A 12,865-nucleotide genomic window follows, 5' to 3' on the forward strand; every position below is an offset into this window, starting at 1 on the left:
AATAAACGAATGGCTCCGCGTGAGCATGTATCCTTTCAATAAGTGTGTTTTCATTGCTTTTATATTGCGAATGTTTTTTCGATTAATTGTTGTTAAATGAATAATATCCTTGTTTCAATTGCTTGGTTATGTGTATGGGAACCTCACTGAGTTTTTAACTTATCCTTATATTCCATTACGTTTGTTTTTCCTTACAGGGTTTGAGAGTAAGGACGGGTGACTAGAGAAAGACTAAACTTTTGACTAGAACTTTTGTTGTGTAATAGTGATAGTATTAGTAGTTGGTTGGATCCTAAACTTTTGTACTTAGCCTTGAGGATTGTATATCTATGTTAATGGTTGTATATATATTAAGTTTGATTGGCACATCTTTACTTGCTTTTGAAGTTGTAACCTGTTTTATTGAAGTGAGTGAGCGAGTCCTGGCAAGAGATGGGCAGACGGTCTGCTAAACCCTGGGATACGCCTTAGGGGGAAGTAGGGTCGTCACAGGTTTTCTAATAAATACGTCTTCAATAAAGAGATAAAAAAATTACCAAAATTAAATAGAAAAACATCCAAATATGGTTCAAAAGATATTACTACACACACACATCACTACTATCCTCCTCATCCTCATCCCCCTCTACGCCACCTCTCTTATGTTGTAACTGCACCATTCTTGCTACTCTCCACCTTTTTTTCGCTATACTCTCCTTATCATCTAGTCTCACCTTTTTCATTCTCTCTCCCAGATGCTATCTCTCTTCATTTGCTATGATCTTCTTACTTAGTAGACCTATCTTTCCTTATCTCCACAATCTTTGTCCTTCTCCTATCTTGTAAATTGTATATCCTCTCTGTCCACTCGACAATCTCATCTCCTACCTACCATCATAATCTTTTATATCACTTTCTCGACACCTTTCTCCTATCTTGCAAACTACCCTCTTTCCACCTCCCAACCCCACCTTTCCTTGTTAACTACCCATTTAATCACCTTTCAAATAATTTTGACCAAATCTAAATTGAAAATTTTGAGCTATAGGGAAAAATCAAAATTTGAGTGTAAATTTCACAAAATTTTTGCTATCTTTGGAGTTTGTTTTTTAAAACTTACCATCCAATTGCATCCTTGTTTATTTAAGAAATAAATTTGCATCAATATAAAATTTGTTCACCTTAATACTTACCCACATATAAGAGTATTATGTTTGACATATTCTAAAAATATTATTGTGAGCACCTAATATAATTATAATGATGTCAAATATCAAAAGTGAAAGAAAAAGGAAAATATATATGAAAAAGACATGCTTATGAAAAGAAGATACTAAACAATCATAAGAATAATTAGGATTGTATAGTTACTCTAGAACTTGCTAACAAAGGATACGGAACCAACTTCTCTATTCCAACAAAAGATAGTATAGTAGAAAGAAATTAATTGACTAACATGAATATAAAAATATAATAAAGATCACCACATGTAAAATCATGCTAAAAAGGAAAAGTTGAGATTATGTTTTTAGGCTATTGATATATTGATTTTTTTATAATAATACATTAGATCTAAAATTTGTAATTGTCTTATGATTATTAACACTTAATTTTGTAAAGCAAAATTATTTGACTTAAGAGTTTAATATGTAATTGATAAAACATTTTTCTATCTGTAGTCTTAAGAATTCAAAGAATAAAAGATTAAATGTTATAATAAAAGAAAATGAAATGAAATACTTGGCATGTTATAGGATAAGAAACATATAATATACTCCCTCTGTCCCATAAAAATAGACTCATTTTCCTTTTGTGCCTGTCCCAAATTATAGGACTATTTTCTTTTTTGAAGAGTAGTTAGTTTGTTATTTTACTAACATACCCATATTTAATATACATAGTTATTAACAAATGTGTTATTTCATTAGTTAATTATTCTACTTGGAATATTAAACAAAGCACTAATACTAGATTTACCATTTTTCTAAGATATAGTAACATGTGCCTCTTACTTTGAATGAGTGATCTAATATTAATAAGGGGTATTTGAGGAAAGTACAAACAAAAAATAATTGTTGTAATTACATTAACTAATTTCTTAAGCTGTGTGAAAAAACAAATAGGCTTATCTTTATGGGATAGAAGAAGTACTTAATTTGATTATGTAAGTTAAAAGATATCAACATAAATATAGTTTTTTGTGGTCCATTTTGAGAAATTATTAATAGATTTTGAAGTTAGTACAGTAAATATCTCATCCATAGAGAGAGAGAGAGAGAGACAGATGGTGCCGGTTTCTTAGTAAAATTTTGTAAGAAATGACACAAAAATGAAAAATATTTTTGAATTTATCATGATAATTTTTTTCCTAAAATCATATGTGGTGGTCATATCATGAGAAGTGAGGAATTTTCTATAATTTTTATTTCAAATTATTAATCATTTAGAGTTTCCTTAAATTGATGTTTAAACCATTGATATGTTCACAGTTATTTTTAGTACAATTAATCAATTGTAAGGATGTTTCTTTAACTTTGTTTTGTAGGTATTTAATAGCCAAACTTATTTTTGTTAAGGTCAATAAAAGACTAGGGGAATTGAGGAAGGTTTCCTTATTATTATGTTTAAATATTTAATTGTTCATTCTAATTTTGGTAAAATTAACTAATCTCAAACATGATCATATTTTATTTTGATGAAGTTAATAAAAATTGAAATTAGATTGCAAAGTCATAGGTATTCTTTCCTGTTTTTTAATATGCTACGTTTGGAAGAAAAAAGATAGAGACTTGCAAGTTTAATGGGAGGCTAAAGATGATGTACGTATTCTATGTGTTGTCGTGGCGTTCACGTCCCAATGTTTATTAGCTCTATAACCATTGTTTAAGCATATAATAACTGAGTAAGCTGTCGTGTTATGAGGGTTTACTACTGGGCCTTGTTTGGAAGTTTTGTGATCCACAACGAATATATAAAACTAAATGGATCAATCTGGAATGGTGCATAGTTGAAGGGGTTGTTTTGGATTGAATTACCAAATGCTCCTCTTCAGGGGTATTTTTTGAAAAATTATTTAAAAGAGAGGAGGGGTGACAATGAGACTAAAAATAAGGGATAATTTCAGAAACCTCCTCTGAGATTTCTAACAATTTCAGTAGCCTCTCCTAATGTTTGCAAAACTACACAAACCTCTCATGAGGTTAAGGTATTGGCAACTAAATGAGTCCAAATAAGAAAAAGTAGCATTAAAAAGGTACTTTAAGCAGAGAAATGAAACTTTTATTTCATAAATATCCCTTATACATGTACATAAGTTGCATTAGTAAAATAATGAAAATAATTAAAAGTTAGAAACAATTAACACACATAATTTACTATTCAAAATTTTCACATTCAATAAATTAGATAACACAAGTAAACAACAAAACTACACTAATGACCACAAGATTTAGTAAAATAGACCAGTCATCTCTCTTAACTTGAGGTATATTATGATTCTAGCGATTTTGAACAAAAGAAAATTTGAATTTTACCTTCTCTTCCTTTTTTTCTCCTTTACTTCCACGAATTATTTTACAACTATCATAGATTTAAGAGTTTCAAAGAAAAATTTCCTCACGAACAACCTTCTGCTACCTTGTGTTTTTTTCTTCTACTGAAACCCTTCTTCTCATATTTTGCACAATTGATTTTTGGTCATTGTTAAGTTCTATCAATCATAAAATAGCACCATTTGGCATATCAATTGGCATTACTTTATAATTGCAAGTCACAGTTCACCATAAATGAATATTCGAATAGTTAATTCCATTAATTAGTTACCAATAATTAATTTGTACTCTAATTACTCAATCCAGAGATATTAATTTCTAATAAGATATAATGTCATATGGTATATGAGTAATTTCTCCCCATGTGATGCAAGTATTGGTTCCACAATTTTGTCAAGGGAGGTCAATGAAATTGTCAGCAACCTCAGGGGAGGTTTCTGAAATTATCCCCAAAAATAACTATGATGATTGTGAGTAGTCTCTCTAAAGATACGATGGAGGTTAAGTGCCTGCAAAAATTGTTCACAAAAAAAGTGCAATTTGGGATTTGAGGTTAAGTGCCTACAAACAAATCCGTTTTATACGCAAAATTGTGACATTATGAAACATGTATTAGCCTTTTACTCGAATTTTTGTTCTCATTTTCTTGGAGAGGATTTTATAATTCATAAAATTTTTGCAAGCTTTCAAGTCATTCTTCTGTCAATAGATCTCCATACCTGTTGAAGAAGGGAAAATTTGTGAAAATAGCATCAAGGGCTCATTAGTACGGACAGAACTTAACATAATTTTAGACTATCTACTACCCCTGATATGTTGACTTACAAAAATTGCTACAAACATATAAAAAAAAAGTATTGATTTTGTAGAAGGAAATTCTATACTAAGTGACAATACGATTTAAGCACTAGAAATCAACTAAAATATGGCCAACCTTTTTTATTTTAGAGATTTCATATTTATGTCTATCTCTTACAAATATTGTAATTTTAAATTATTTTTTTTGTAGATGGACTCTTTGCAAAAAACTAATGTTTAATTTCCTATTTTATTCTCTGTTTCATTCCACTTCTCTTACTTTTTCTCACTCAAACTCACATATATTCAAAAATACCCTCACATTTCTCCTTTCCTCTCCAACTCTCCCAATCCAAACAAGGCCTTAATTTTTTTTCCCCAAATCTTTTGGGTGTTGTTTCAGAATCACATACATTGTACAAAGTCAAACCACATGCTTCCAAAAGGACCATGGCTTGAGGCATTTCGCTCAGTTGAAAATCCAGCTAGACCACATAAAGGCATTTTCGGGACTTTTTTGAGTTCCCATTTAATGACATTTGGTGTCTGCACATGATTCAGCATTTGACAAGTTCAGAACATGTTGGTGAGAAAAGCTTCAAAAAGAGTGATATTTTCGATGATTAGGAGGCTGAAAATTACTCATTGTAGTATCCTGGATCAAGCTGAAAACTACCCTTGATTCAAGATTCAGTAGTGAAAATAAGCAGATTATGTAAGCAATGAAGTTCAAGAAAGAGAAACAAGTGAGGTAATAATAAGATGATCCTGTTTTCTTTGTATTTGACTTGGAACTTTCCAATTTCTGGATGGTTTTGATAATGGAATTTGCACTTATGCAGGTTTTACAATGACGGGAAACAAGATTTTGAACTTTTTTGGGAGAAGAAAATTGCTCAACAGCCCCTTGATAAACAACTGCCAACATACAAGGGTGCTTCTTCAGTACCTTTCATGAAAGGTGAAGGAGGATTTGGTGACAGGAGTAGAGTAAATGTATTTCCCAGATTTGGAAGGTCTAAAGTTTTTCCAGACGGAAATTATGAGCCAGGAAAGAAATGGGTTCTGGATCCTGGAAGTGAACTTTCCCTGCAGTGGAACAGAATTTTTCTTTTTTCTTGCTTTGTAGCACTTTTTGTTGATCCATTGTTTTTTTACCTTCCTGCTGTGGTGAATGATGAGGAATCCTCATCCTCGTGTATGACAACAGACATGAATCTTGGGATCACTATCACCTGTTTTAGGACTCTGGCTGATGTATTTTATGTCTTACATGTATTTATAAAATTTAGAACTGCTTATGTCTCCCCAAGCTCAAGGGTATTTGGCAAAGGTGAACTAGTCATGGATCTGAGTTTGATTTCTCAGAGGTACTTGAAGTCAGATTTCTTCATAGATGTAATTGCAGCACTGCCTCTTCCTCAGGTACTCTCTCAATTTGTCTCCTTTAATCTAATCAATGCTGCTCTTCCATGGTAGAGCCTCCAGAGCCGGCATGGTCCTATTTTGGTGACATCTATTTCTGGACTTTGTCGTAGAAGTTTGTTGAAACAAATTTATTTACTGCAATTAGCAATTAAATAAAGGCATAATGAACTATGTCTTGTGTGAGGACAAAGAAAAAATTAGGATATAATGCAGGTCTTCAAGTGGTTCCCCCACTGAAATTCCAACACTCATTTGAGTAAAATGTCCTTTCTCTTCGAGAATTAACTTGGAGTCATTGTATTTGCTTAAACCTGATAAATGTCATAAATGCGATTTCACCTTCATGATTTTGTTCAGTTGGTTGCGTTGTTCACTGAAATTGGACTGATCACAAGCGATGGTATTTTGAATCATCCATGTTGTTATTTCTATGGGTTTCAACTGGAAATTGTTGGATGAATAATTTTCTGCCTCTGATTTTGCAGATAGTCATATGGTTCATTATACCAGCCATTAGAAGCTCCCATGCTGATCATACCAACAATGCTCTTGTACTGATAGTTCTTCTCCAGTATATCCCCAGATTATATCTGATATTCCCATTGAGTTCTCAGATTATTAAAGCAACTGGAGTTGTCACAAAAACGGCATGGGCTGGGGCTGCATATAATCTGCTTCTCTATATGTTAGCAAGCCATGTAAGCTACTGCACACCATCAGCATCTTTCAAAACAATGTTTGTCATGTTCTCCTTTTGATTTAACAATGACTTATTTTCTTATCATTAAGGTCTTGGGGGCTTTCTGGTACTTATTATCTATTGAACGGGATGCTACTTGTTGGAAATCTGCCTGCAGGCAGGAGTTCAAGTCCACTAATTGTTCACTTCATTTTTTGGATTGTCGAACTGTAGATCATGATGAGAGGAGGACATGGGCAAACTCCACTGCTGTTTTTAGTAACTGCAATCCTGACAATACCACATTTTTCAACTTTGGGATATTTGGAAATGCCGTTACTAACAATGTCCTCTCTGTAAACTTCATTGAAAAATACTTCTACTGTTTGTGGTGGGGTTTACAAAATCTAAGGTATTTCTTCTGGGAACTCCATTCACACGTGTGGTTTGCGATGACACACTTTTATCAGTTAATGCCTCCCTGTCGATGTTGTTTCTAATTGTTGTAAATGTTGTTTTAGAAATTTGATGTCCATGTTTTTGTTGAAAATTAAAAGAAGTACTCTTTCAGAACTAAGCGGCTAGAGGAAGAGTATGATGGTTTGAATGCAGTGGCATGGCTTCTACGGTAGCTATTTAGCATTGGATCTGTAAACATCAACTGTTTTTGAAATATCCGAATAATTGCCGTAGTACCCTGTAAAACATGAAAACAAATGCATACCAATATTGACGACTAGCAATAGATTTTGGTCTACTACAACTTGGTTACTGAAAGTGAGAATAATATCTATTCATTGTTTGCAGTTCTTATGGCCAGACGTTATCCACAAGCACATTTATTGGGGAGACTGCTTTTGCCATACTTATTGCTATATTGGGCCTTGTTCTGTTTGCACACTTGATCGGAAACATGCAGGTATAGATGCCTTAGACACTATACTATAGAAAAGTAATCATACTTGCAGCATTTTGGGAATCATTTCAAACTTGGTTCGGTTTAATTTACATATGAAAATCTCTTAGAAGTATAATTATCATTTTAACTAGGGGCTCAGAAAGAGTACTATTTTCTTAAAATTATTTCAGGGTCTTATCGGTGCCTTGTTTGTTTTCTCACCTGAGTTATTAAAGTGCTACAAACAATTTAACTTATAACAAGGTAGGGAGAACTGTAGTCTATTCTAATTGTGATTCCTTCTATTCTTTTTTTACTGTATGTTTTTGTTTTCCAACTGAAGTTAAAGAGCTCACCACTTGTTCTTGTAAAATAAAGACCTACCTGCAATCTCTCACTGTGAGGCTTGAGGAGTGGAGGCTGAAGAGACGGGATACCGAGGAGTGGATGAGGCATCGCCAGCTCCCTCCAGATCTACAGGAGCGTGTTAGGCGATTTGTGCAGTACAAGTGGCTAACAACAAGGGGAGTTGATGAAGAATCTATATTGCATGCTTTACCTACAGATTTACGTCGAGACATCCAATGCCACCTTTGCTTAGACCTTGTTCGACGAGTAAGACATTGTCACATGTTTATTCATCAAATGCCTCATAAAAGTCTTGGACACCCGCCTATGATAATGTTCTTGTGTTCTTATTGCTCGTTGTTTTCCCCATTGTCCTGGTGAATCAGAAAACAGTTTTCACGAAGCAAGTAATCCTCATATCTCATCATGGAAGATTCTCGATTTTTTAAAACATTTTTTATGGTGGGAAACTCTTATTGTAGTACTAATAATTTCTGTGACTTTTTTTTGTGCTTGATATAGTAGTCAATCTAAGGAGGACAATCTATATGCTACCTATTGCGTCTTACATAGCATGGATTTGCTCATCTAGAGATTAAAAGCACAGGAAAAAAAGCAGCTGATTGACCAGAGGAATAAGTAATTCTTAGCAGTTCTCTGGAAAAAGATTCAAACCTCAAGATTGCAGATCAAAACTGCATCTCAGAATAGTTTGTCCTTGTATCACTAATCTTGTGGGAATAAAAGCAAAGGAAAAGAAAGAAAGGATTTTCCATGTTTTAACAGTTATGCAACATGAGTGTGAAAGAAGAGAAACTTTATTCTCTTCGTATTCACTATGAACCCTGTGTTGTCTTTTTCTCTGTATTCTTGACCTAAGGGAATGCTTTTAATACAATGCTTTTGCAAACACACTAATATCATATTTATCCCTTTTGTTTGAACGTGTTTTTGTGCATTAAAATGTTCAAGATTGTCATGTCTCATTCAATTTGTTTTCGTATGCTCTATGATTTTACTTAACTACGCCTGTTAAGTGGAGCAAGTTTAAGGGTGAACTCTCATGGTTGCAGGTCCCTTTCTTTTCAGAGATGGATGATTTGCTTCTTGATGCCATTTGCGAGCGCCTAGTATCGTCCCTAAGTACCCAAGGTACCTACATTGTACGTGAAGGTGATCCCGTTACAGAGATGCTCTTTATCATCAGAGGCACATTGGAGAGCTCAACGACAAATGGAGGCCGTACAGGTTTCTTTAACTCAATTACTCTGAGGCCGGGAGACTTCTGTGGTGAAGAACTGCTAGCTTGGGCTTTGCTTCCAAAATCTGCACTCAATTTGCCTTCTTCAACAAGAACAGTGAAATCCCTCAGTGAAGTAGAAGCCTTTGCATTACGAGCTGAAGATCTCAAGTTTGTAGCTAATCAGTTCAGACGGCTTCACAGTAAGAAGCTACAACATACATTTCGGTATTACTCTCACCATTGGAGGACATGGGCTGCCTGTTTCATTCAGGCTGCTTGGCGCAGGCATAAGAAGCGAATGTTGGCAAAATGTCTAAGTATGACTGAGTCATTTTCTTTGGCTTCAGATGAGCAATTTGTTGATAGTAATGAAAAAACTGAGGAAGCCACTGCAGCTAAATCATCAAATTCCCACATTAATCTAGGAGTCACAATACTTGCCTCAAGGTTTGCAGCAAATACAAGGAGAGGAGCCCAAAAGTTGAAGGATGTTGAATTGCCAAAACTGCAGAAACCTGAAGAGCCAGATTTTTCTGCTGAAGCAGATGATGAATAGTTCAATCTAGCTAGATGAAGAGACTGGAACCAAAGGTGAGTATTCTGCAAGGAACATGAAGCAGACTGATTGGGGTTTTGTACAGGCATAACATATCATGACAGTTGATTGCTTAAAGTGAAGGACCAATGGCAAAACAAATGAAACAGGAGTGATCTGATCAGCCTATACAAATCAAGGATAATGGAAGTATAATCCTACAAAAGTTTTAGCAGAATATATAGCACTGCCACAACTTGTGGCCCAATTCACTTTATATAGATTTTGGCTATGAATTGAATTACTGCAATGATAAGCATATGCATGTTTGATGATAGAATCTATGATAACAAACACAATTGTGAAAAATAATGACAAGGCTCTAGCTATACTCAGATACATTAACTTTCTGCCCTCATATTTATTCAAAACAATGTGATTTCTTGTGTGTAGTTCTGGATGATATCATACAGCTAACAAGAAAGTAAATCTGGATTCATTGTGCTACTTCGCTGCCCAACAAAGAGAAGGCATAGGCAAGTTTTCGCTGTTGACACTGTCAAGTTTCTGATGCAATTTGGAATTAATGATGTTCTCGTGATTTGGGCAAGAGAATTTATTTAAACTGCAATACCTGCAAAACAGGAATCAAATGGTTTATTTAAGAAGTGTTAGATTCATGAGTAAAGGGTTGTGTCTCACATTGATGCGAGAGATAGAGAAAAAACGGTTAATATGTAAGTGAGGGCCTAAAACCTAATAGCTTAAGCTTTTGGGTCAGAGTTGGGTTCCTGACTTACATATTGAACTCTTTAGTGGACTCTCTCGAGGTGTTCTTTCCTATCAGATTGGTATTAGAGTTTCAGATTGTGAGACTGGGTTACTCATGGGCAAGTGGATTCTTTTCGGAGTTAGACCGATGAAAATTCTCTTCTAGACGGTGAACTGAAGTGCCAAGGAGTTTGGTTGGTGTTGGACCAGGTGTGTCATGGGTTTGGCAGGGGGTCCGGTTGATGTTAAACCAAGGAGTCAATGGTTGGTAGGGGTCCAAAATGCAGTTTGAATGTTGAAGAAGAGTGGGTCCATGTTTGGGAGCAGAGGTGACTTTGGTGATAAAGGTGGACTTGCATTGAGTACTAAAGTGGGTTCGAAAAAAGGGCTTGTAAATTTGAGTTTAATATGGGGGTTACTCATGAAGGAGAGGATTTGTTAGATTCATGAGTAAAGGGTTGTATCCCACATTGATCCGAGAGATAGAGAAAGAGCGGTTAATATGTAAGTAAGGGTCGAAGATCTAATAGCTTAAGTTTTTGGGTCAGAGTTGGATTCCTGACTAATATATTGAACTCTTTAGTGGACTCTCTCGAGGTGTTCTCCCCTATCAAGAAGAATACGAGAGAAACCCATGCCAAAATATCAATGTAAAGTATCAAGAAGTTGACTTCTTCAAAAAATAAATAAATAAAAATAAAGATTTTGAATTGCAAGAATTGGGAAAAATTATTGAGGTAGCTTTAGATGTGATGCAACATGGCCTCATGTTGAAATTAATCTATTTCTAAATAACAATGTTAAAGGATTAAGTCCTTGCATGGGATCCTAAAGACATGTAAATAAGTTAAGAAATTTATTGGTTTACTCCATTCATTGTTTATTAGTTTACAAGGTGCTAAGCTAAGCACTATGATTAGAGGCATATAACTTTTATAACTTAATTTCACTTCCTCAAAGGCAAATTGGAATGATTGAGCGAAGATTAGCATGGCCTTTGGGCAAGGATGGTATGGACAAATCGAGAGATGATCCACATTTTGAGGGTGGGATAGGTTGGGTGGTACAGGGGGAGGGATTGTAAGTAAGAGATTGTGAATTTGAAACCTTCTATTTATATATAAAACGGAAAAAAAAATGAAGTTAGTTTTTAAAAGTACGGGCAAATTCATATTTTGCAGCTAAGAAATGTGATTTTCAAAAGTCGTGCAATTATATATATATCTTCAATTTTTCATTCCCAAAGTGGGAGGGCAAAAAAAAAGGAATTTTAAAATCCTTAGGGATGCGCTCTGCTATAATCAGAACTTGATTTTTTAGTCTTTTTCTTTTTTTTTTTTTCCTTTGGTTTTGTCTTTTATTGCTCATGTTGCCTTAATGCAGCATTGTACTCCAAGATATTAACGTAAATCTGAATTTTCTTTTTGTGTGAAGGTTTGGAAATTTAATATGAAATATTTGTTATATGCTTAAATCTTAATCGTCGAAATGAAACATATAAACAATTTGTAGAGTAGAAAATGCCGTATAAACAATCAGATGGTTTAGAAATCTTGATGACAATATATTCTTTTCAAATTGTTGTGATGTTGATTAGTACTAGCTACAAAACGTGTATCGAAACAAGAGATAATTTTAGAAACCCTAACTAATCACAGTGTTACTTATATATATATATGTATATATATATAACAATCATAGTATTACTTGGCATGCTTAAACTTTAAAACATATCAACCTCTTATATTGTTTAATTTTTTTTTAACATTGTCAACCTATTTCAAAGTATTAGATTAAAAATTTTCATTTTAAGAGAGATAAGATAATAAAATTCTGGGATGGTATAAGATAACAAAATTCTGGGATAGTTCTTTTCTTGTCCTACCTTCCCTACAAAATTTTGAGAGTATAAATAAAATTTAAAAATAAAGATACAAAACATAAAGGTGTAAATTTGATAGAGTAGAATATTATAGCACCAACCACAAGTAACCAAAAGTAGCACGTGGTTTTAAGATACAAAGAATTTATTCAAAAGTTTATGCGGGATATTTTCAGGTTAAAAAGATTATTTTCTTTATCGTAAAGGGATTTGGATGAATTTAAGTAGCTTCATGAATTGTTTAGGATATTTTGAATTTTCTAATTCATTTGTCCAAACCAATGGCTCAAAAACTAAAAAAAAAAAGGAAAAATATTTAAAATTATTTTTAGAACTTATTTGAGGTGCTTTCAAGGTGCAATAAGTCACTTTCTTCCTTGTAAAGTATTTCAGGTGATTTTTATGAGTTTTTTAAAGTTATATAGAATTTTTGAATTTTTAATGTTTTTCAGTTTAGATTGATAACACAACAACTATTAAATAGTCTTAACACTAAGAATGACTTTTAGTTTTTCATTACTAAACTACATTGGCCAAGTTTCAAAAGTCAAGAGGCTAAACTAATTTGCTATGATAGTCAAGCAACCATAAGAAAAAGGGCAATTTTCAAATGAAATCATTAAAATTAGTATTTAATCGCATATTTGGAAAATGGTTAGCAAATGATACAAAAACGTAGGGACAATAGTTGCATCATAGACACTGTGATTTTCGAAATGACAAACACAATATAAACACATGAAATTTAAAGAA

The 12,865-nt window shown here is 33.6% G+C and overlaps 1 protein-coding gene and 1 non-coding gene across 2 annotated transcripts; both read left to right on the forward strand.

Moving 5' to 3' along the window:
• Positions 1-4,770: 4,770 nt before the first annotated feature.
• Positions 4,771-9,911, forward strand: LOC113707413 (probable cyclic nucleotide-gated ion channel 14). The gene is made up of 7 exons (XM_027229723.2): positions 4,771-5,079; positions 5,171-5,753; positions 6,242-6,454; positions 6,546-6,847; positions 7,243-7,354; positions 7,712-7,948; positions 8,755-9,911. The coding sequence occupies exons 1-7, from the start codon at positions 5,051-5,053 to the stop codon at positions 9,478-9,480; spliced, it is 2,202 nt and encodes a 733-aa protein (XP_027085524.2). The 5' UTR covers positions 4,771-5,050; the 3' UTR covers positions 9,481-9,911.
• A 1,263-nt stretch (positions 9,912-11,174) lies between these two features.
• On the forward strand, positions 11,175-11,273 carry LOC113707547 (U6 spliceosomal RNA). The gene has a single exon (XR_003452270.1). It is a non-coding gene; the product is annotated as a U6 spliceosomal RNA (small nuclear RNA).
• Positions 11,274-12,865: the final 1,592 nt, after the last annotated feature.

This window comes from Coffea arabica, chromosome 8c (genome assembly GCF_036785885.1).
Source record: "Coffea arabica cultivar ET-39 chromosome 8c, Coffea Arabica ET-39 HiFi, whole genome shotgun sequence".
In the NCBI taxonomy this organism is placed as follows: domain Eukaryota; kingdom Viridiplantae; phylum Streptophyta; class Magnoliopsida; order Gentianales; family Rubiaceae; genus Coffea; species Coffea arabica.